We start from the raw sequence: 22,997 nt of genomic DNA on the forward strand, positions 1-22,997 counted from the left end.
CTCTGACATTTTTACCTCTGACATTTTTACCTCTGACATTTTTACCTCTGACATTTTTACCTCTGACATTTTTACCTCTGACATTTTTTCCTCTGACATTTTTACCTCTGACATTTTTACCTCTGACATTTTTACCTGGCACCATACAAAGAGATATTTTCCACGATCCACTTAACCCTAGGTAATTTACACAAAGAAGGGTGTAACATCAAAAATTCCTCGCATTCATGAAAAAACATTTGGTTTACGCCGTTTTCATTTCTAAATTTTTACACACAAAAGAACACTGGTGGAAACAGAGCGAAACAGATTAACATGCACGCACAGTAGACTTATATTGAATCAATACTGTAGCTGAAACAAAAACAAGTTTCATATCCAAGTTTACAATTCTACCAATTGTGATCATTTCAAAATTACAGGATAAATCTGTGCTTTTACCTAACTAACTAGTAAATCTCTCTGTTATAGTTACGCACGTTCCCATGTACATTATATCTCTTTACATATTTCAGGTTTTTGCGCATATATTCTGTTATAATCTTAGTCATGTATAATTGGTAAATTGTACTGTTTGTCCCTGTAAAGGAAACTTTGTAATTTAGTCTGAAATTTATAATCGCTTTCCCTTTGTCGTCTTACATTAATCATCATTCTTCTTCTCCACGTCTTCACAGTTCCATCTGATCCATTCTTCCCCTACTGCACTACCTCTCTATCTCTTCTATCTGCATTTCTTCCTTCTTCTTTTTTTCTAACTTAACCCTCTCTCTTCAAAGTTTTATCTCCCTAACGCTTTCTCTTTCTTTCAGTATTGTTTAATTATGTTTCTATGATAAATCCTCATATATTGTGTGTGACTGTTGAATTACATTATGTTGTAGCATTATAGATAGGCATCCAATTTGCATTTTATTTTGGTCCAAAATCAAACAAATCTTCAGGTATTTACTTTTCATAAACTCAATTGATCAGCCTCAATTTTTAAAATATGAATATTCCTCACTTAACAATAATAACAAAAATAATAATAATGACGAATCTATTCTATTTGTATCATCAATTTGTTTGTGAGTAAGAAATATGTAATAAGCTGTGATAATAATAATAATAATAATAGTTCGTCCTTATCAGCGCATTTCAGGCCCTCTCACTGCGCTTTACAAATATATATTATTACCCCGGTCATCGGATTCATGCTTACCCGCACACAGGGTATGCTCGTTCTCCACTCCCTGGGGAGCATTCAAGCTAGTCGCCATTTTACAAGCGCCATTGCTAATAAAACCACATTAGCTTTCGCATTCTATTTTACTGTGTATTATTTGTACTTGTCTATATCTAAGTTTTGTTGAATTGCTTTTTTAAACTGGACTTGTAAAACTTGCAATGAAATTTAACTCTCGGGCTACCATTTTCCAGTTGTTCTAATAAAACCATTTTACCTAGCTATCTAGCTACATGTACCTACTATCTTCAAAACGTCTCACCTGCTCACAAACTTTTCCAATGTCCATCACTCCTTTTTATCACTACCGTACCCAATGGAGGCGCGGTGGTGTGTGTGTGTGTGTGTGCGTGCACTTGTAATGACCGTCAATCGGGGAGGTTCATATGAATACACAACTTCCAACTGTGGAGACACAGCAAACCGTGGAGCTCCACAGTTGCAGAATCATTAAAACGAGATTTAAATCAGCTTTGGGACATCTCAGTAGTACCCCATCAACGTTCGGCTGCGATTTAACTCCATCCCCGGTTTCCCACTTTGGAGTCATAGCTTGCAGCCTGAATATGTGTATTATTTTCCGATCTCAAGAATAATATCAAGTGAAGAGCGCCAGCATGAGGATACACACTGCACAGTCTGTATCTTATTAGATGCAGCGCATGCGCAGTGCTGGTGCAGTGCACCTTGCGACGTGCCTGTTAACGTATATGGACATGTCATGGCGGGATTAGTACAGCCACAACTGGCAAAAGTAAGTAGAACTAGTCTAGATCTAGAAAGTTTACTTTCATTTTTAATCCAGTCTAGGCCCATTAATATTCTATCAACTTTTTAAAGAATTCCTTAGGCCTATAGATCTAGTTCTATTCATGATATTGGGTACAAAAAACTCATACATAGTCTAGATCTAATCTAGATCTAAGTATGTAGATCTAGGCCTAACGTTAGGCCTAGAACCTAGACTAGTACTACTAGTCTAGGCTACTAGTAGTAGTAGATCTAGGTCTAGTATAAGTTCTTCTTAGGCCTAACTTTAGAGTTAAACTAAAGGAATATCTAGTAACGTTAGATTCGAAGGTCTATTTCACATCAGCCAGATTTAGCCTAAGTGTGTGCATGGGAAATGTGGAGCCATAGGTCTAGGCCTATATGTAAATAACTCACATGGGCCAGATGTGTATAAATGTGTGCATGGGAAATGTGGAGCCATAATAATCTGGGTCAGATGTGTATAAATGTGTGCACGGGAAATGTGGAGCCATAACTAGATATAGATCTACATGGGCAATATGTGTTTAAATGTGTGCATGGGAAATGTGGAGCCATATATATATATATAGATCTATATTACACATGGGCCAGATGTGTATAAATGTGTGCATGGGAAATGTGGAGCCATATATATATATATATATATACACATGGGCCAGATGTGTATAATTGTGTGCATGGGAAATGTGGTCCCATGTTTATCTCAACTATTTAAGGTGGATTGAAGATTTATAAATGTGTGCATGGGAACTGTGGAGCTATTATACATGGGCCAGATTTGTATAAATGTGTGCATTGGAAATGTGGAGCCATATCTATATATTTTATACATAGGCCAGATGTGTATAAATGTGTGCATGGGAAATGTGGAGCCATATCTCTATATACATATATATATATTACACATGACCCAGATATGTATAAATGTGTGCATGGAAAATGTGGAGCCATGTTTAACTGAACTATTTAAGGTGGATTGAAGATTTATAAATGTGTGCATGGGAACTGTGGAGCCATTATACATGGGCCAGATTTGTATAAATGTGTGCATTGGAAATGTGGAGCCATATCTATATATTTTATACATAGGCCAGATGTGTATAAATGTGTGCACGGGAAATGTGGAGCCATATATATATAGATCTACATGGGCAATATGTGTTTAAATGTGTGCATGGGAAATGTGGAGCCATATATATATATATATTACACATGGGCCAGATGTGTATAAATGTGTGCATGGGAAATGTGGAGCCATATATATATATATATATATACACATGGGCCAGATGTGTATAAATGTGTGCATGGGAAATGTGGAGCCATATATATATATATATATATAATGGGACAGACGTGTATAAATGTGTGCATGGGAAATGTGGAGCCATATCTATATATATATATATATATATTACATATGACCCAGATATGTATAAATGTGTGCTTGGAAAATGTGGAGCCATGTTTAACTGAACTGTTTAAGGTGGATTGAAGACTTATAAATGTGTGCATGGGAACTGTGGAGCCATTATACATGGGCCAGATTTGTATAACTGTGTGCATGGGAAATGTGGAGCCATATATATATATATATATATATATAATGGGCCAGACGTGTATAAACGTGTGCATGGGAAATGTGGAGCCATATCTATATATATATTACACATGACCCAGATATGTATAAATGTGTGCATGGAAAATGTGGAACCATGTTTATCTGAACTATTTAAGGTGGATTGAAGATGTATAAATGTGTGCATGGGAAATGTGGAGCCATATATATATATATTACACATGGGCCAGATGTGTATAAATGTGTGCATGGGAAATGTGGAGCCATATATATATTACACATGGGCCAGATGTATAAATGTGTGCATGGGAAATGTGGAGCCACATATATATATTACACATGGGCCAGATGTGTATAAATGTGTGCATGGGAAATGTGGAGCCATATATATATTACACATGGGCCAGATGTGTATAAATGTGTGCATGGGAAATGTGGAGCCATATATATATATATATATATTACACATGGGCCAGATGTGTATAAATGTGTGCATGGGAAATGTGGAGCCATATATATATATATATTATACATGGGCCAGATTTGTATAAATGTGTGCATGGGAAATGTGGAGCCATATCTATATATATTATACATGGGCCAGATGTGTATAAATGTGTGCATGGAAAATGTGGAGCCATATATATATATATTACAAATGGGCCAGATGTGTATAAATGTGTGCATGGGAAATGTGGAGCCATATATATATTACACATGGGCCAGATGTGTATAAATGTGTGCATGGGAAATGTGGAGCCATATATATATTACACATGGACCAGATGTATAAATGTGTGCATGGGAAATGTGGAGCCATATATATATTACACATGGGCCAGATGTGTATAAATGTGTGCATGGGAAATGTGGAGCCATATATATATTACACATGGGCCAGATGTGTATAAATGTGTGCATGGGAAATGTGGAGCCATATATATATATATATTACACATAGACCAGATGTGTATAAATGTGTGCATGGGAAATGTGGAGCCATATATATATATATATATATTATACATGGGCCAGATTTGTATAAATGTGTGCATGGGAAATGTGGAGCCATATCTATATATATTATACATGGGCCAGATGTGTATAAATGTGTGCATGGAAAATGTGGAGCCATATATATATATTACAAATGGGCCAGATGTGTATAAATGTGTGCATGGGAAATGTGGAGCCATATCTATATATATATTACACATGACCCAGATATGTATAAATTTATGCATGGGAAATGTGGAGCCATATATATATATATATATATATTACACATGGGCCAGATGTCTATACATTTGTGCATGGGAAATGTGGAGCCATTTATATATTACATATAGGCCAGATGTGTATAAATGGGTGCATGGGAAATGTGGAGCCATGTTTATCTCAACTTTTTAAGGTGGATTGAAGATGTATAAATGTGTGCATGGGAAATGTGGAGCCATATCTATATATATTACACATCAGCCAGATATGTATAAATGTGTGCATGGGAAATGTGAAGCCACATTTATTATTGCATATGGGCTAGATATGTATAAATGTGTGCATAGGAAATGTGGAGCAATCTATATCTATTGCAAATGAGTCAAATATGATAAGATGTGTGCATGGGAAATGTGGAGCCATGTATTTACATGACCCCCTTGATGTACATCATAATGGATGTGTTTCATAATACCTCATGATTTTAACAAATAATATAATAAAATTGAGCATGGATATGAGTAGCAATATTTTGGCAAATTCCAGTATGATAAGGGGGAGGATGTGGGGGGGGGGGGGGTGTAATATTTAGATATTTTCTTCCAGCTTGCTCACAGCTGTGTTTCTGCATAATATTACTAATATTTACTTGACCTGTTTCAGAATCGGATTCTCAGAAGTCAAACCAGACAGACAGTTCCAGATATTTTTAGTGAAGTTGATCCTGAAGGATTTACAGTGAAACAGCTGCCTGACAAAGGTGAGTGAGGTTACATACATGTACATGTAGATTGTATTAATAGTGAAAATTCACTGTAGCATAGATATCTAACATTAATATGCTCAATAAAATATTGATTCAGAGCTAGACTATGCAAGGAACGCCTGGTATGGTTCTTTGATCACACCTCATCGCCTATTGTCTGAAAATCACCAGCTCTTTTCAGAGTAACTTTGATACCCTTCGCAGTTAAACAGGTCAACTTCTTTAGTAAAATCTATACCCTTTCTGTATATTTTATTAATTTCATGCAGTAGAATATTTGATATGCTTTCCCTCATATTTTTCTGTTTTTATAATCTTAATTCAACACTTAATTGCGTGAAGCAGTCTTCAATGGCAAAGTGTTGAAAATAGAATCAATTACCACTATTGCATTTTCGTCTACAAAATACTCAATAATCTAGCCCCTTATTTAGAATCTTTTGGTCATAATCGTCCAGTTTACTTTGTTACTTGTCATTCTACCTTAAATCCCTTATTTATCCTGAAACCAAAGACTGAATTTAAAAAACGTTCTTTTTCTTTCACTGCTCCAAGCATCTATAACAATCTACCGACTCATATTCGCACGGCAACTTCACTCCAAATGTTAAAAAACCAAATTAAGTCACTCCCTCTATCACTTTAATGCATGCACTGGTACCTAATGTTATATCATGACTTTTACCATAAGTTAGTTTTGTTTGTTTGTCTGTTTGCAGTTGTGTAGTCTATTTTTACGGCATGTGTATTTTTTAAAATATTTTTTTGGTCATTTTTCTTTGTATCAATAATATCTTAAATGTTTAATATTTAAGGCCTTCTGTTCATTTTGATCTAGTTTTTATTTTTTTAAAGCTTTTTTTAAAATGTTTTCTACAATGTATTCTATTTTTTTGTAAATACTTGTATGTACAGGGCTCTTTTATAAAGCAGGAGGTATTAAACTTGATTTGGTTAAGTGTTTAAAGGTTAGACCTTGAAATGAATTTTAATGCCTCCTCATGGGGTTGAATGTCAAAAAGTTTTTAGAAAATCTAGAGAAAACGTCATGTTCATCATGACATGCATGACATTGTAATTTAATATCTGCAGCATACTAATATTAAATACAATGTGTTGCTTACAAGTCTGCTTGATGGCAATGTGACCAAAAAGACACACAAATGTTATTTAAAACTCAACCAATTTTGAAAATAAGTGCCTTCTTACAAGTACGAGTCCGAGTTACTTATCACACCTGAGCATTATCTTAAATGACAGACAAATATACTTGTAACATCATATTCTCAATGTTCAAACTCGCATGATTGATCTCATGAAGATTATGTATTTCTTCAATCACAGGTAGAGCAGTCTTTACCACCAAAACGTTTGAAGAGGGAGAATTCCTTTTGTGGTACAGAGGAGATCTGGTAACCAGAGATGTGGGGGAACAAAGAGATGCAGACTGTGAAACTTGCTTCAGATACTTTTTCACATGGAAAGGGACGAAATGGTGGTAAGTCTACATACTATGACGACTTGATTTATTGAAAAGTATATTTTGTAATGATAGGTGTTGAAAACAAACCTAAGGGTATATGCTTATGACGTAGTCGTAAACATGTGGGTTGACAGGGCAACATATTTTCTACCAGTGGTTTTTGTTTTTTCCCTAGAGAAAGATCGAAAGCTAGTCATATCTGTCAAATTCTATTCCGTGCTTTTGAATAAACCCGTGGACTGACCACATACAGTACACATACATTTTTCTGCAGAAAGTATCAATACGGCAAGGACAGCATAGAACAAATATGCAACTTATATTCTTCTCTATCTATTCAAACCTGTTTTAGCTATCATACAAAAAAAAAACAATCTTACCAATGACAATTATTCAACCTTGTCAGTCCAACAGATCATATTCCATTTTGGAGAGCATAAAATGAGAATATAAAACAATATTTGGTACAAATATTGGATATAAAAGAAAGGTGCATTACACTGAAAAGTCCATGTTTTTTTTTTGTACACTCCACATTTCATCTTACAGATGAAACAGATTCGGAAATTTCTATGCAACTTGCACCACCTCCCTCTCCCTCCAGTGAAGTTTTAAATGATGAAACAGATTCGGAAATTTCTACGCAGCTTGCACCACCTCCCTCTCCCTCCAGTGAAGTTTTAAATGATGCTGGTTCATCAGTTCCCTGCAATATGTCATCGGAAGACTCTTTTTCTACTCCCCCTTTCTTCTACACCTCATCTTCACTTCAGTCTGATATTACTTCATCTGTTCATTCATTACTTCCCCTAACACCTCCCCGCACCCCCCAATCAACCCCTCACACAACCCCTCCCTCAACCCCTCTCCTAACCCCTCTCCCAACCCCTCTCCCAACCCCTCCCTCAACCCCTCTCCTAACCCCTCGCTCATCAACTCCTCATTCAACTTCTTCATCTGCTTTGTCTCCTCCTCTCCCTTCCCATCCTCCTAATTCATTTCTTTCAATGTCTGTTGTCCAGCGTCATCCTCGCATTGTAGCTGGATTTCTCATTTCGCTACTCCTGCTTGTTGTCTTTATACATCTTCTGCTTTTAATTTCTGTTATCCTTCTTTGTTAAATGTTCATCATTCATTTTGTAATTTCCCAAATTTCCTCTTCTTTATAATCTGGGAAGATGATCTGAGATGGGCCAACATATGTCAAATGGTAAGATTTATTGAAAAATCATTTGAAAACTTGAGAACAAAAATCATACAGTTGGTAAACATAATCTTCATTGAGGATGTAGTTTTCAATGCACAATTCAAACCCTGCATTGGATTTCCTGCTTTCTTTGCTCATTCTAGAATAATATAACACTGCATACATGTTTGGTCCGTTTGATATGAATTCAGGTTTGTGCTAGTAGCCACTTTTTATATTGTATTCTTTATTTGCTTTTTGGAGCTACGTTCCACTTTTAAAGATTAGATAGATTATTTTCTTCTTTCCCCCCTCATTCTACACGTCTGTTCTTGTTTATCATAATGCTTTTTTTCCTTTTTCCCATGCTATTTTTTAATCTTTCCTCATCTCTCCCTCCCTTCTTCTCCTTGGACTCATCTTTCTTCTCCGCATGTTCCTTCTCCCCTGCCGAAGCCTTCTTCCATCTCTCCCACCCGGTGTAAACATCTTGTGGATAGATATGTCCGAAATTGTACATTTTCCCTTTAGTCTGTTGCCTCTCCTTGCCCTTTCCCCAATTTGGTCGCTTCTCTCTCTTTTTTGTTATTTTTGTTATACCATGTAATGTCTTTGGCTCTCGTATTTCAGAGGGTCTTGAGAGGATATATTTTGTTCGCAATGCTGTTGCCCGTGGCTTGTAGGGCGTGTCGTTATTCGACCTTTGTGTTTTTTTTTTGTTTTTTTGTTATTTGTATTTATATTGAAAAAATCTTCCACGGTTAGTTCGTCGTCTTTTTTCGCCTCGGTACTCTTGTCTGATGCACGGTGACATTTTGTAGCATTACAATTTTAAGGCAAATCTTGTTTTATGAAAAGTAAACATATGCATGTTTAATGTTCATGATATTGGTTATGATTTCCAATGCCTACATGTAATGTTACCTATTTGTTTCCTATGTTACTTGTATTTCAAATTTCCTCCTAAAATTAACCATGCGTTAACAAAAATCATGACTGTAACGATTCTTCTTTGAGTGATACCCTACTTGAAAAGTAACAGTTAATCAAATAATATCTGACAACAGAGAAAACCTAAAGTGAAATCACAAATTGTAACCCACATATACTTGTATGTTTCAGTGATTCATTGTAATTTTAAACATTGATGAATCTAATGTTTTCATTTTTTTCAATTTCATTTCCAGTAGGGATGCATCAGTCGAACCAACTAAACAACAACTGGGACGACTCGTCAACCATGGTTGGAGGGGTGAAGTCAACAGCAGAATGAAGATTAGAGAGAACCCTCACAATGAACCAGAACTGGTTCTCTTCTCATTGAAGAAAATCAAAGAAGGTGAAGAAGTGTTATATGATTATGGGGTGGGAGATAATTTTGTATTCCCAAGTCCTACTCAATTACACAGTGGAGTCCAAGATGAAAAACCTGAAATTCTGCAAAATTCTGCAAACCTCCCACCAGACCCAGAAAAAGTTTGTTCACCATTCTCCGAGCCTGCCACACAAGAACTAGTGGAACCAGATGGAAACTTTTCACAGTCCAATGTTCGAGCTGATGATGATGAAACATCTGAAGATCGATGCAGAAACCCCCCTAATAACGAAACAAATTGGGAACCATCCCCTAAGCCTGCCACACAAGCTTTAATGGAATCAGATGGTAAGATTTCACAGTTCAGTGTTTCAGCTGATAATGATGACACATGTGATGATCCATGCCGGAACCCCTCTAATAACCAAGAACATTGGGAACCATCCCCTGAGCCTGCCACACAAGCGTTAATGGAATCAGATGGAAAGCTCTCCCAGTTTGATGTTCCAGTTGATAATGATGACACATGTGATGATCCATGCATAAACCCCCATAATAACCAAGTGCATTGGGAATCATTTACTGAGCTTGCCACACAACCTTTAATAGAACCAGATGGAAACCTTCCACTCTCCAATGTTCTAACTGATGATGCTGAAACATCTGATGATCTATGCAGAAACCCCCCTAATAACGAAACAAATTGGGAACCATCCCCTGAGCCTGCCACACAAGCTTTAATGGAATCAGATGGAAAGATTTCACAGTTTAATGTTTCAGCTGATAATGATGACACATGTGATGATCCATGCATAAACCCCCCTAATAACCAAGTGCATTGGGAACCATTTACTGAGCTTGCCACACAACCTTTAATGGAACCAGATAGAAACCTTTCACTGTCCAATTTTCTTGCTGATAATGATGACACATCTGATGATCTATGCAGAAACCCCCCTAATAACCGAGAGCACTGGGAACCATTCCCTGAGCCTGCCACACAAGCATTGATGGTACCAGATGGAACCCTTTCACAAAATATTTTTTCAAGTGATAATGAGGACACATTATCTGACCATAATGATGATAGTGATGATGATCCAGACTATGTCTGTGATTCTCAAGGAGATTCTGACTCTTCAGGGAAGACTTCATTAAATAATTCTCAAGCATCATTGCCTAAGGCTAAATGTACATCAATAAATGGCATCACTCGATCACTGAAATCTCTGTCATCAGATCAGTCATTGGAGGCATCATCAAGATATGGAGGCATTGATGCTGACCATGAGGGGATAACTGTGATGAAGACCAACAATCAAGGAGGGCGAAAATATGACAAGGTAGCTTATTGCATGATGTGTGAGAAGCCCCACAAAAAACTTCCTGATCACCTGCGGTCACAACATTCCAATGAAATAAAGGTGGCTCAATACATGGCAGCAACGAATCGAAAAGAAAAGGATAAGCTATTGACATTGATAAGAAATAAAGGAAATCACATGCACAACTACAGGGTCTTCGAAAAGGGTCATGGAGAGCTTGTGGTCGTATATAGACCTTCTTGTGAAGCAAAGCCCCGTGATTATCAGCCTTGCAAAGATTGTTTGGGATGGTTTGCGAAAGCCGAATTGTGGAAACACCGCTGCATTTTGAAGCAAGAAGAGCCGGCTAAGGAGCAAAAGAAAAAACGAAGAAGACTATTAGCACAAGGTCGACTCTTGCTTCCACCAGTGCCCTGCACATCAAGAGATTCTATAACACACAAAGTACTGAGTGGTCTCAGCGATGATGAAATCAAGGCCTGCATTCTAAATGATCAGTTGATTCTAGAATTGGCCAAGGTGTACTCTAAGAAATTGGGCCATGACGAAGAACAGCACAACCACATCAGATGCAAGTTACGAGAACTAGGAAGACTTGTACTTCAGTTTAGACGTTGCAGCTGCAATGGCAAGGCAAGTCTGACTTCCCTGATATCACCAAATGGTTTTATGACTGTCTTGAGTGCTGTCAAGAAAGTGGCAGGCTTTGATGAGGAGAACCACTTGTTCAATACACCAAGTCTAGCACTTAAGCTGGGACATACCTTAAGAAAGGCTGCCTTTGTGCTCCTGAGTAAGGCTTTGATGGACAGAGATGGGGATGACATGCAGAAACTTGTAGAAAAGTTCATCAAGCTGCTGGACACTTGTTGGGGATCTGAAATCTCTACTCATGCTCTACGAACTTTGTACCAGAGGAAACGAAACCAGCCCAAACTCCTACCCCTAACGAGTGATGTTGTGGCTTTGTCAAGACACCTAGAGGTACAGGCTGAACTTTGTGTAGACAAACTGTCATCTGGGACCGCAATCGAAAACCATAGCACATGGAGAGAACTCAACAAGACCATGCTGGCTCATCTCATTGTGTTTAATAGGAGGAGACAAGGGGAAATCAGCAAGATGACTCTTGATGACTACAATAAAATCAAGAAAGGTGAATCTCATATGGTGGAAGGACAACTAGAGATGCTGAAAGACTGGGAAAAAAATCTTGTAAAGTTTCTCTGGAGAGTTGAGGTAGTAGGAAAACGTGGCAGGACAGTGCCGATCCTTGTGACAGACTCCATGAAATCATGTGTAGACACCCTTGTATCCCACAGGGAGGAAGCAGGTGTAAACCCAAGCAACAAATACCTGTTCGCTGTAGCCAATAGTGACACTACATCTCATGTTCGAGGGTCAGATGCTCTCCGTGAGCTGTCAGAAGCATGTGGAGCACAAAATCCTTCAACACTTCGATCCACAAAATTACGGAAGCATGTAGCTACCATGTCACAACTAATGAGCTTGAGGGACCATGAGATGGACGCCTTAGCAAACTTCATGGGCCACGATATTAGGATACATAGGGAGTATTATAGACTGCCAGATGCTGCTATGCAGGTGGCCAAAATATCAAAGATCCTGTTCGCCATGGAGGGAAAAGCTGGGAACCCGGTCCAGCTGATTGGCACTGCAAAAAGTCTGGATGAGCTTCAAATCAAGTTAGATGAAGGTAAATTTGTGATGAGGGTAGAATTATACAGTGGGGATCTCAATCCAAACCCTAATGAGATGAGAAACATCATGGCGAGGGATGAGTGGGATGAATAACAAACCATGTAGCATGTACTAATTTTAAGAATCAAGTATTTCTGATTTCCACTCAACTTGACAATTATCAAATACAAAATATGTAAATTGATAAACATGCTGCAACATTATTGAATTAATGAAAAGTGTTGTTTTCAAATGAACCATGCAGTTAAATATTCCTCACTATATTGTTCACTTGTTTGTTTCAATTTATTTAGATTAGGGGTAATTAAGGCATTTGTTTGACTCGATCCACACATGTGGCATATACCTGGTGCCAATTCTACCATGTTGTATTTAGAAATAATTGATTATATTCTTTTGTTTTAAATTACAAGTATGTTTTCTTTGCAGTTGACCCAGATTTTCTTTTTGGTGAATATTATTGATTATTATTTTATGTACAGAGATCGACACTGGAGAACAGGGACCTGAATCATGTGATGACAATTGTGACAGCGATGTTGATTCTGGTGATCATGATGTCGAACGTCAGCTACCTGGATGCTCCCAAAAAGGTATGACTTTAAGTCCAATGAGAGCATCTAAAAATTTCTTTTTGCAAACCTAAATGTTAATTTTGCCTATTGTACCGCACTCTCAATCATCCTCAAAAGCCAAAGTGAAACCAAACTTTTTCCTGTTGAAATCACCACGTACCAATATTTGTGCATTTTGAATTGTTAAAAATTATAGCACAATTATAATTGTAATGTAGCCTCACAAAAAGGCTGTTGCCAATGACGGAGAAAATCTATTAGTGAATTTAATTGGTCTCTATATCTAAACTTCTCTAAACTAAAAAAAAATTGTGTACATACAATAATATAGACTCAGAAAGTATTATGTGATCGTGGCCCTTTTGTTCTAGACTGGGAGTCAGGGGTTGTCAAGGTAATACAAAATGTACTTTTTTTCATGCACACAGCAATCACTACAATATACTAGGAAATGGATGAAAATGGAGGCAGCCAGGAGCCCCTCCCAAATAAACCCAAAACTGAGCTAGATTAGCAAAATAAATGACCAATAGAAACCGGGTAGAATATGTGAAACATAACCCCATCTGTCATGACACTGTCAGATAATTTAAAGACTTGTTTGTGCCCGACTCCCCTAAACGGTAGATGCCCATAATTTCACGAAATATGAGCTTTACAAAATTATATGATGGCTTTCTTCCCGCAAAAAAAAATCGTTTAAGTGTATTCCTCCCAGGATCACACTCTATTCTGCATCACTGCAAAAGAGGATTTAAATATTCTTCCTCTCCTTCCATCCTCATAACAGTAATGCACTCTTCAAGTTCATGGGTCAGAGACTCAGAGAAACAGTATGTGATACTGCATTTATTATTCTGCATAGTATAATTGCAACATTTTTTTGTTATTGTCTTTCATTAGGTACCAAAAGGCAAAGGAAAACGCAACATGTACTGGAAGAGGTTGATGAACAGCCAATAAGGAAGAAACGAAAGACAGCATGGAGCGATGCGGAAAAGTCGGCTGTCCAGAGACGTTTAGGAGCCTTTATGACTGTTCATTCTAAGCTACCTGGCAAGAGAGCGATAGACGAATGCTTGAAAGCTGAAGCTGTGCTGAAACACAGAACGTGGGTCAACATCAAAGACTACGTAAGAAACTCGAAGGTTACCAAAAGCAGAAAAACACAGCCTTGGTAAAAACATTCCCTTTAATATCAAATCACCATTTTTATATTGAATACACACATGCTTTTGTTTTGAGTCACCAAACTGCTGAAAATGCTCATAAATTACAAGGCATGTTCTTGTTATTACAGTCTAAAATGTGTATTCTTTTATATTTGGTTTCTCCATGTATTCATAAAATGTTTACCCACTCTACTGGCAAAGGAGTTGTTATTTTGAGGTTTTATTATCATTTTTGTAGGCATCCGGCAATTTGTAATTGTGTTAGGGTCTTAGTGGACCTATGCTTGGCCACTCCCAGATATCAATGACAGGGAGCATATCGTTTAGGCAACATGTACTGATTACAATGAGAATTTTGCAGCATGAGTTGGAAATATCCTATTTGAACAAGAAAAAAACCCATAGATTTTTTAACGAAATAAATCAGTGGAAGTTGTAATCAAACAGTCAAGTATTTGTATTTACATACCATAATGGCAGCATAAGAAGGCAGTAGGGGAATTGACTAGTGTAATGCTTGTACATTTGTGACACAATTAAAACTTAAACAACATTTATTATGAGAACACGTTCAGTATAGTGTATTAATATCATCATCAAGGGAGAGTGCCCTTATTATGTGTAAAGGGTGCCCCTTTTCATTTTGGACAGAACTTGTGTTGTTTCTGATATTATTATGGGGTTGTACTAAACACTCGGGTCGCGGCGCGCTGAAAAACACTCGGGTCACGGCTCGTTTGGCCATCTTTTTTTAAGTGTCTTCAAATCGGCTTTTTAATATAAGGGGGAAATCTTATTTCAAATTAGCGACTGTTTTTACACTCGGGTCGCGGCTCGCTGGGCCATTTTTTCAATGATGTCTTCAAAGGGGATGCGTGGAGAAATTTACTTTAAAAACGAAGTTGTAAGTTGTGATTGTTTTTTGTTCAATGATAGACAAATAAGAAGATTATAATTAAGGCTGACATCGGGAAAGACAAATATACTAGGTGGGTAAAGTGGATTTTAGATAAAGTGTAATAGTACATAGGTATATGATCTATTAATATGATAGAAACAAGGAAGAATGGATACAGTGAGAAGATGAATTGTGGGAAATTAAGAACTACCAAGAGAGGAATACAAAAACAAAGAATGAAAGAATGAAATGAATATTTCCATCATTCCTTGTAATATCCTATCAAGTTTTATTCCTCGCTTTATTTTCATATTTGTCAGTCTTTAAAAAATATTCTTTCTAAATTTTATTCTACCCCTTTATTTCTCATCTTTTTTCTATCATGTAAATCTTTATTTCCTCCACTCTTTTCTTTATATCTTTATCACTGTTAAATCTGGCCAATGAATTCTTTCAATTCCCTTTTTATTAAATATTTGTTTTCTTTCATTCTTTGTTTATGTAATCCTCTCTTGTTAGTTCTTAATTTCCCACAATTCATCTTCTCACTCTATCCATTATTCCTTGTTTCTATCAAATATACAGTTCATTTCCCTTGTAGTATTACACTTTCTCTAAAATCCACTTTAATCACCTAGTATTTTGTCTTTCCCAATGCCAGCCTTAATTCTAATCTTCTTATTTGTCTATCATTAAAAAAATAATAATCACAACTTCCAACTTCTTTTTTAAGAAAATTTCCCCACGCATCCCCTTTGAAGACATCATTGAATAAATGGCCCAGCGAGCCGCGACCTGAGTGTAAAAACAGTCACTAATTTGAAATAATATTTTCCCCCTTAAAAACCGATTTGAAGACACCATTTTGTTTAAATGGCCAAACGAGCCGCGACCTGAGTGTTTAGTACAAGCCATTAATATGGGATAGTGTAGAGATAGAATTTGTACACTTTTGTTTAATTAGCAATGCAGTAGTTTCTGCAGATTTAGTATAATTGTGGCAAAAAATAGAGGGGGAGTCAATGATCAGTGCCCCCTTTAAAAAGTAAACCGAATGTATGTTTGTTGTGAATTAATAAGAACAGATCTGAATATTATTCTCATATTTCCCACATACATAAAATATGTCAATTTAGTGTTTAAGCACTAGACTATAGATGATGGTTGTAATGTGAATAATTAGTTGTGATGGGGGTCGGGGACCCAAAACCTTTTTTTTTTGTAATACCTTTGCAACAAAACAAATAAAAAGGGCTATAATAAAGGGTTGGTTCCAGTATAATCATATAAACCTACAATATTAATATGATTCACCTTACTTCTTGCTGATTCAATTTCATCCCTGGTCCCTTTTTTTGGGGGGGGGGATTTGTGATGTCAGTGAGTTCTCCTTCATTCTTCATCATTGTTCAAAAGTTGGCTTCTCCAACAAATTTGTATGCGTCAGATTTGTGTTAAATGTATAGCACACAACTAATGATGATGCTATGATAGGAATGTAAAAAACAGATATGCTGTGTAGCTTTTTTAACCTTAGGTACTGTTAAACTCTACGTAATTATGTTCATCAAACTAATATCTGGAATCTTTTACATCCATTTTGCCCCCAAATCAAACTCCATCATGTTTAATGGTATCTTTGGAATGTAATATTGTTACCACTGACAAATATTCATATATAATATTTGAGAAACTTGGAAAAATGGATATTATTAATTTTGTCAGACTGAAAAGGGAATTATCCCTCAAATACTAACGCATTCATATTTATATGTATCACATGATTTTACAACAAAAGAAAATAAAATGGTATATAAATCAGGACTTTCTAGCAAACTGTGTGGTGTGCTAGTACTCTACCTAGGGGCTGCTATTTTCTTAGAGAGCAGTAGTGACTCTTGACCTTCAGTTTCAGTTTAGTTTCATTTATTTCACACTAAATAATTTCGAAATTACATGTGAAAAAAGGAACTTAATCAAAAGCATATAGCTTGTAGAATTTAAGTTCCTCAAAATAATGTTGACACAGTGTCATTCATTATAAGGTAGAAGTATGATGATACAAAATCAGAGTATACAGATAAAACAATGAAATGATATGGATGATGGATGTAAGAAAGAAGAGAACTAGGAAGGGAAGGTAAAGCATGGGGATCAGGAGAAGAATGAGGAGAGAGAAAAGGAAGTTTTTAGAATAGAATATTCAAGGTCGGGAGTCACAGTCCAGAAAAAAATAGTATACCTGTGCATTACATGTACAAATTTAATACTAACAATTTGATATGTTTTTTAAAGCTGCAACAGTTCTTAAGCTATTTGAGATTCGGATCAATGGTGCTTCAGTAGTTTGGTCCTGTGTATGAAATAGTTTTTATGGCGAAAACTGCCCTGGTTAGGGAGGATGATAGTTTGTACGTGTTGCATGTCGTGTTTGGTATGTGTGTAAAGCATCATTTTTTGTAAAGCGTTCAATTATGGCTGATGGGAGTATTGCTAAATAACATTTAATTATTTTTTTTGTTTAATATTCAAGGAGACTTTGTTTGCCTGGATCCAAGAGAGGGCTTTTGGCTTTCTTGCTGTGTGTTTACAGCAGTGGGCTCTTTTTTTCTTCATTTCTAGTTATGAGTTATGTTGTTCAAAGTTGTTACAGATGTTATCTTTTGTTTTCATTAATTGGTTGCTTAATTTCTTGTTATGGTTTGAGGTGGGTTTTGTTTTTAGGTTTTAGAATTCTAGATTTTTTTTTAGAATCCCTGGGGATTTTGCGGTAGTAAACCCCATTTATTTAAGTGGCAGAATTCATTTTATGCCTCAACCTTTCATATCATTCCAAACACACAAATATACTATACATGTGTATAAATTAAGGATGGCCGGCCAAGAATGAACAGTAATATGATCTGTTATTTTAACAAGACCTCAAAGAAATCATGAAATATGCGTAGGCTGAGTTGATCAATTCTCCAAGTAAATGATATCAATATAATCTATTTTGCCTTCGTTTGTATTCTTACCTCATTTTCTGTGGCAATGTCAACTTCACAATATTGCACCATTCTTTTACCCAGGTGATGTTAGAAATAATTCTTTATTCGTAATCACAATTATAAGACATTTTTCTACTACATGCATGTTTAATCTGTAGATTTTTGCAAATGTGGTGCAATGCCTGTGGTTCAATTGTATTGATTGGTACTAATGCCCTTTTTATGTACACGTTCGGACTTAACTCCTAATTGCATATCATCGCTGGACGTGTTTAACTTGTCTCTTGTAAATTTCATGATTTGCATGTGCCTTTGAAGACTGTCAAATAATTGTATCGAAATAAAGTATATTTTACAGAAATTCAAAGAAGATAAACTATTGTTTATTACAATTGGCATTTATTTGATTCTATCTCGTCTTTTTCCTCTGTAGTACAATACACCTGCTGGTGTATGAGATATTTATAGAAATAACATGATAATTCTGTGATTTTTGTTTTCCCTCTTTAACATAAGTCATATTTTAAAATTAAGAAAGAAAATGATTTGCTAGATAATACTGCATAGTTTTAAAACTGTAATTATATCCAATTTTTTTGTGGCAAGTATGTATATGTTTGCAGGAGGTGTGTTAAAGAATTTAATAGAATTCGAGGATGAAAGGAAAGAAAATATTCAGGGAAAGTGGTTTGATACCACATTGATCGAGGAATTGTTAAAACATGTTGAAAAAGATGACAGTTTCGTCCTTAAATTGAATGAAGATATAGTTAGAGAGAGAGAAAGAGAGGAGCACAGGAGAAAGTTTTGCAAACTTTTTGTGTGGTGGTGTCATTAAGTTCCGTTGGTACGTACAGTGGAATTATTAAAGTTAATTTCCTTCATTATATCTTTCCCAGCTTATCTATTAATAATTTCAACGTGTGCAAGCACTGTAACATCATTTGCGATATAGTGATTCCTTACAGTTAAAATAATGAAGACATATCAGTACGCAATATAGTACAAACAAGCTCAATCTTTATTTTGTATATGTGTCTTCTTTCTTCAAAAGACATAAACGTTATTCACAAAACATAACATTTTCACAAGTCGATACGTCAAAATGCAAACATGTATAAGAAAAGAATAAATGTTACAAACATATTTTGATGATAGTAAGAGAACAAAAGGAATCTCATACAAAGAAGCAATGATATTAATCCAAACTCTATACCACTAGTGATAACGATTAATTTAAAAACATTTACAAATATGAATTGTATTCTTTCCTTGAATTGCCGAAATCTTCCCCCTCCCCCCGAAAACAAAAATAAAGAAATATAAATATCCCTATGATAGAATAATGGTTTTTATATACATGGGGGGGGGGGGGCTAGAAAGAACGGAACACCTGGGATCTACAATTACAACTTCATCATTGACCTAATTCTTACTTCATTAAGAAGATCATTCTTTTTCGAAATGATAAAAAATGATGTCAAGATCATCAACTTTGAGTCATTATGTCATTGTAATTGGAAATATCCGGTTTTCTTTCTTTCTGAGCCACACAATATAGTGTGACAGTTCATGGGCAATCCCTTTAAATTACCTTGATCTCTTGACACTGATAAAAGCTAAGCCAACATTTTTATTGAACCTGAGTAAGTGGAACTGATGTTGGGATTCCTAGGATTACATTTGTAATGGCTTTCATCAGGGGCGGATCCACGTAGCGATTTTTCCGGCCCGGCCCCCCCCCCCCAGCCCCCCAAAACGATAAAAAAAAATAGGATAATAACGTAAAGTTAACCTTTATAAAACAAAAAACAAAAGCGCCCCATCCCCCCCCCCCCCGCTTATTCGCCGGCCGGCTGAGACGGCACTAAATTTTGTATTAAGATTTGGCTACCCCCCCCCCCCCATTGACGCCGGCTGGATCCTCTGCAGGCGTGGATCCACGGGGGGGGGGGGGGGTGACGGGTCAACAACAACAAAATCTCACGAATTAGGTCACACAAAAAAAATAGTGGTCTCATCCCCCCCCCCCCCCCCCCCGCTTATTCACCGGCTGACTAAGTCGGCGCAAAATATTTCCTGAAAAATTGCACCCCCAAAAAATGCTTCCTACCCCCCCCCCCCCCCCGCTTATTCACCGACGGCTGAGTCGCAACTAATATTTTCTCACGGATTGGGCCCCCCCCCCTCTTCCCGCCGGCTGGATCCGCCACTGGCTTCCATACAGTAAATCAAGATCATATTTATCAAGACTTTTTACATGATACACAACGGTCAACTGTTGACCATAACTCTTGTTTCTAAGATTGATATTATATTGTGGAAATTAAGATTTGAAAGACAGCATTGCCTTCATTGTTTTAAATACAAGCAAACATAATAATATCCTTTTTTGCATGAGTTAGTTCGAAGTTTACAAGGAAAAGATAAAAATCGACAAACTCCACGTTTGCTAGGTCTTATGCCTACTTCCCCGATTGACAATGACTAGATGCAGACACCGCACTTTCATAGCTCAAATTCAGACGAATCATGTGTAAGAAGAAGTAAACGTTTTTTAGTATCTTTTGACATTGGAATGGGCTTATTGTGATTTTCTTTCCTCAAATTTGATAAAATATTGCTTATAAAGCCTATATTTATTACCTCCACAGTTTCATGGTGTTTTGCCTACCTCCCCGATTGAAGGCGTTTACATGTCTGCGTGTGTGTGTGTGTGGTGTTTGTGTGAGGGATGGGGGCAGGGAGGAGCAGGACTTTGTTCCTAGCAGTAAAATAACTTCCAGTTTGTTAATTTTTTTTATATAAAGACTGAATAACATTTACAATTGAATTACAAATTATGTTTATGTACTTTAAGTTTTCTTTTGTTGCTCAGTTATATATATACCGCAAATGAGTTTTTTTTAAAATATGTTTAAGCAATTAATATTGAAAACGTTTATTCATTTTGTACAGTTGTATATGTTTTTTGTTTTTGTATTACATTTGGAGGAATAAAACAAAATTACTTTTACAAAAATATTTAAAAAAATGTGCGGGGCAGTGTTTTGTTTAGGATTGGGTAGTAAGGGAAGGGGTTATAACTTGTTTGTATTATAACTGGATTCTTTTCAAGATGGGAGTTCCTACAAGATTTATTATGATATTTCAGTCTGCCAATGACATTGTGGGCAATAACTTTCATGACTTTAGTTGTATAGCGGGAGGGTCATACCAAAGTGTCATATTTAGAGCGGTATAATAATTTGTTAGAAAAGCAAAGAACTTGGAATTTAGATATGATATGAACAATACTTATGGTTTTTCAAAAATTTCCAAGTCAGCACTTATCATAATTCTTTAAATATAGATAAATATGTATTTTGGGGAAATTCATATTTTTGGAAGAAAGTGTAAAACTCACATTTATTGCTCAAATTGTAATGCAAATTATCCTCAAACCTATAAAATGGGATATCATCTTGAGAGAAATTTAATTTCCTTTCATATGACCTGTCATGCATGGTTATATGAGTGATGTCCAAAATCGTTCAACAGTACATGGCGGCCATTTTGAAAAATTATCAGGCATCCACCTTTTCACTTTTATTTACAACGTATAGTGTCCATTGATTATACTGCACTGACAGTCTTTTACCTGTTCTATTTGAAAACAATTTACAAGCTTAGGATTTTAAAAGCAGTTAATTAAGATAAATAATATATATATATATATATATAATATATCGCTTCAACACTACAAAGTCCTGCTTTGCCAAGTTTTGTATAAATGTTAGTGATCGAGCAAACTTTGCTGTACTTGTAGCACATGAAATATTTGCGCTAAAATTATTTTTTTAACGGATGAGGCATAGCATGTAATAAACTGCATTTGAACATGTGCAAGTGGATGACTGCATGAAATCTTATGTAACAATGACAATATACACTTAGTTCATTTGATAAACAAAGCTACCTCAAATTATTGTTTCCATATTCCTGCACATGTAATTTTCTCTTCTGTAAATCCTTTCAACCCCTCTGTTTCTCCTTTGCATTTAGCTGGGTTTTTTCTCTCCGTTTCTCTCACTCTTTCTCTCATCTTCTCGCTGGCCTGTTATTCACTTCCTGGTTTCCTGAATTCTTTCCTTCATTCCATCCTCTTTTCATTCCCTCACTATCCAGTTCCTCTTTCTCCCTTTCTTATCCCCTTCCCTTCCTCTTGTTCTCTCATCTTTCTACCTATTATCACTCTCAGTTTCACTCATCTTATCTCCATCTTGACCAGGCTCTTTACCCTCCTCCCCTTGTTTTTATTTTATGCTTCCAATGGTATACGACAAATAGTTTGAATAATATTATATATGAGGGATGGACTCTTGCAAAAGGACTATACTCCTTTTTTAGCTCATCCTTTCACTCTTATTATTTTATGTTTTTTGTTTGGATGTACGATATTATTCTGTATTTGTAAATATTGACTATTTTTTATATATTCTGTATTTTTAATGATTAGTGTTAGATAAATGAACTTGAACCTTCTTGTACTCTTCCTTTCTTCCCTCCCATCCTTTATCCTCTCTCATTCATGTCTTCATATTGTCTTGTAATTGACCATATTTTTCTCTTATCCTATTTCTTTCCTCTCGCCCTCTTTTCACTCTCTCGTCTCTTGCGTATTCTTTCCCCTTTACTGCCTCTGCCTATTGTCCTATTTTCAACAATATTTTTCCATAACATCTGATACAGTTCTCGTTTGGTATGTTTCCGATGAAAACATATCA

At 36.2% G+C, this 22,997-nt stretch overlaps 1 protein-coding gene across 4 annotated transcripts; it reads left to right on the forward strand.

Annotated features, from left to right (window-relative positions):
* Positions 1–1,569: 1,569 nt before the first annotated feature.
* Positions 1,570–15,215, forward strand: LOC105439932. 4 transcript variants are annotated; one of them, XM_030997445.1, is made up of 6 exons: positions 1,570–1,982; positions 5,463–5,559; positions 6,910–7,063; positions 9,422–12,591; positions 13,079–13,189; positions 14,075–15,215. In XM_030997445.1, exons 1-6 carry the CDS (start codon positions 1,950–1,952, stop codon positions 14,350–14,352), a joined length of 3,843 nt encoding a protein of 1,280 aa, XP_030853305.1. In that variant the 5' UTR covers positions 1,570–1,949; the 3' UTR covers positions 14,353–15,215. The 4 variants fall into 4 exon arrangements, with proteins under 4 accessions (XP_030853305.1, XP_030853306.1, XP_030853307.1 ...); XM_030997446.1 differs by having other exon boundaries at positions 9,425–12,591; XM_030997447.1 differs by lacking the exons at positions 1,570–1,982; positions 5,463–5,559; positions 6,910–7,063 and adding an exon at positions 7,925–8,258.
* Positions 15,216–22,997: the final 7,782 nt, after the last annotated feature.

Source organism: Strongylocentrotus purpuratus, unplaced genomic scaffold, assembly GCF_000002235.5.
Source record: "Strongylocentrotus purpuratus isolate Spur 01 unplaced genomic scaffold, Spur_5.0 spur5_scaffold_4, whole genome shotgun sequence".
Lineage (NCBI taxonomy): Eukaryota > Metazoa > Echinodermata > Echinoidea > Camarodonta > Strongylocentrotidae > Strongylocentrotus > Strongylocentrotus purpuratus.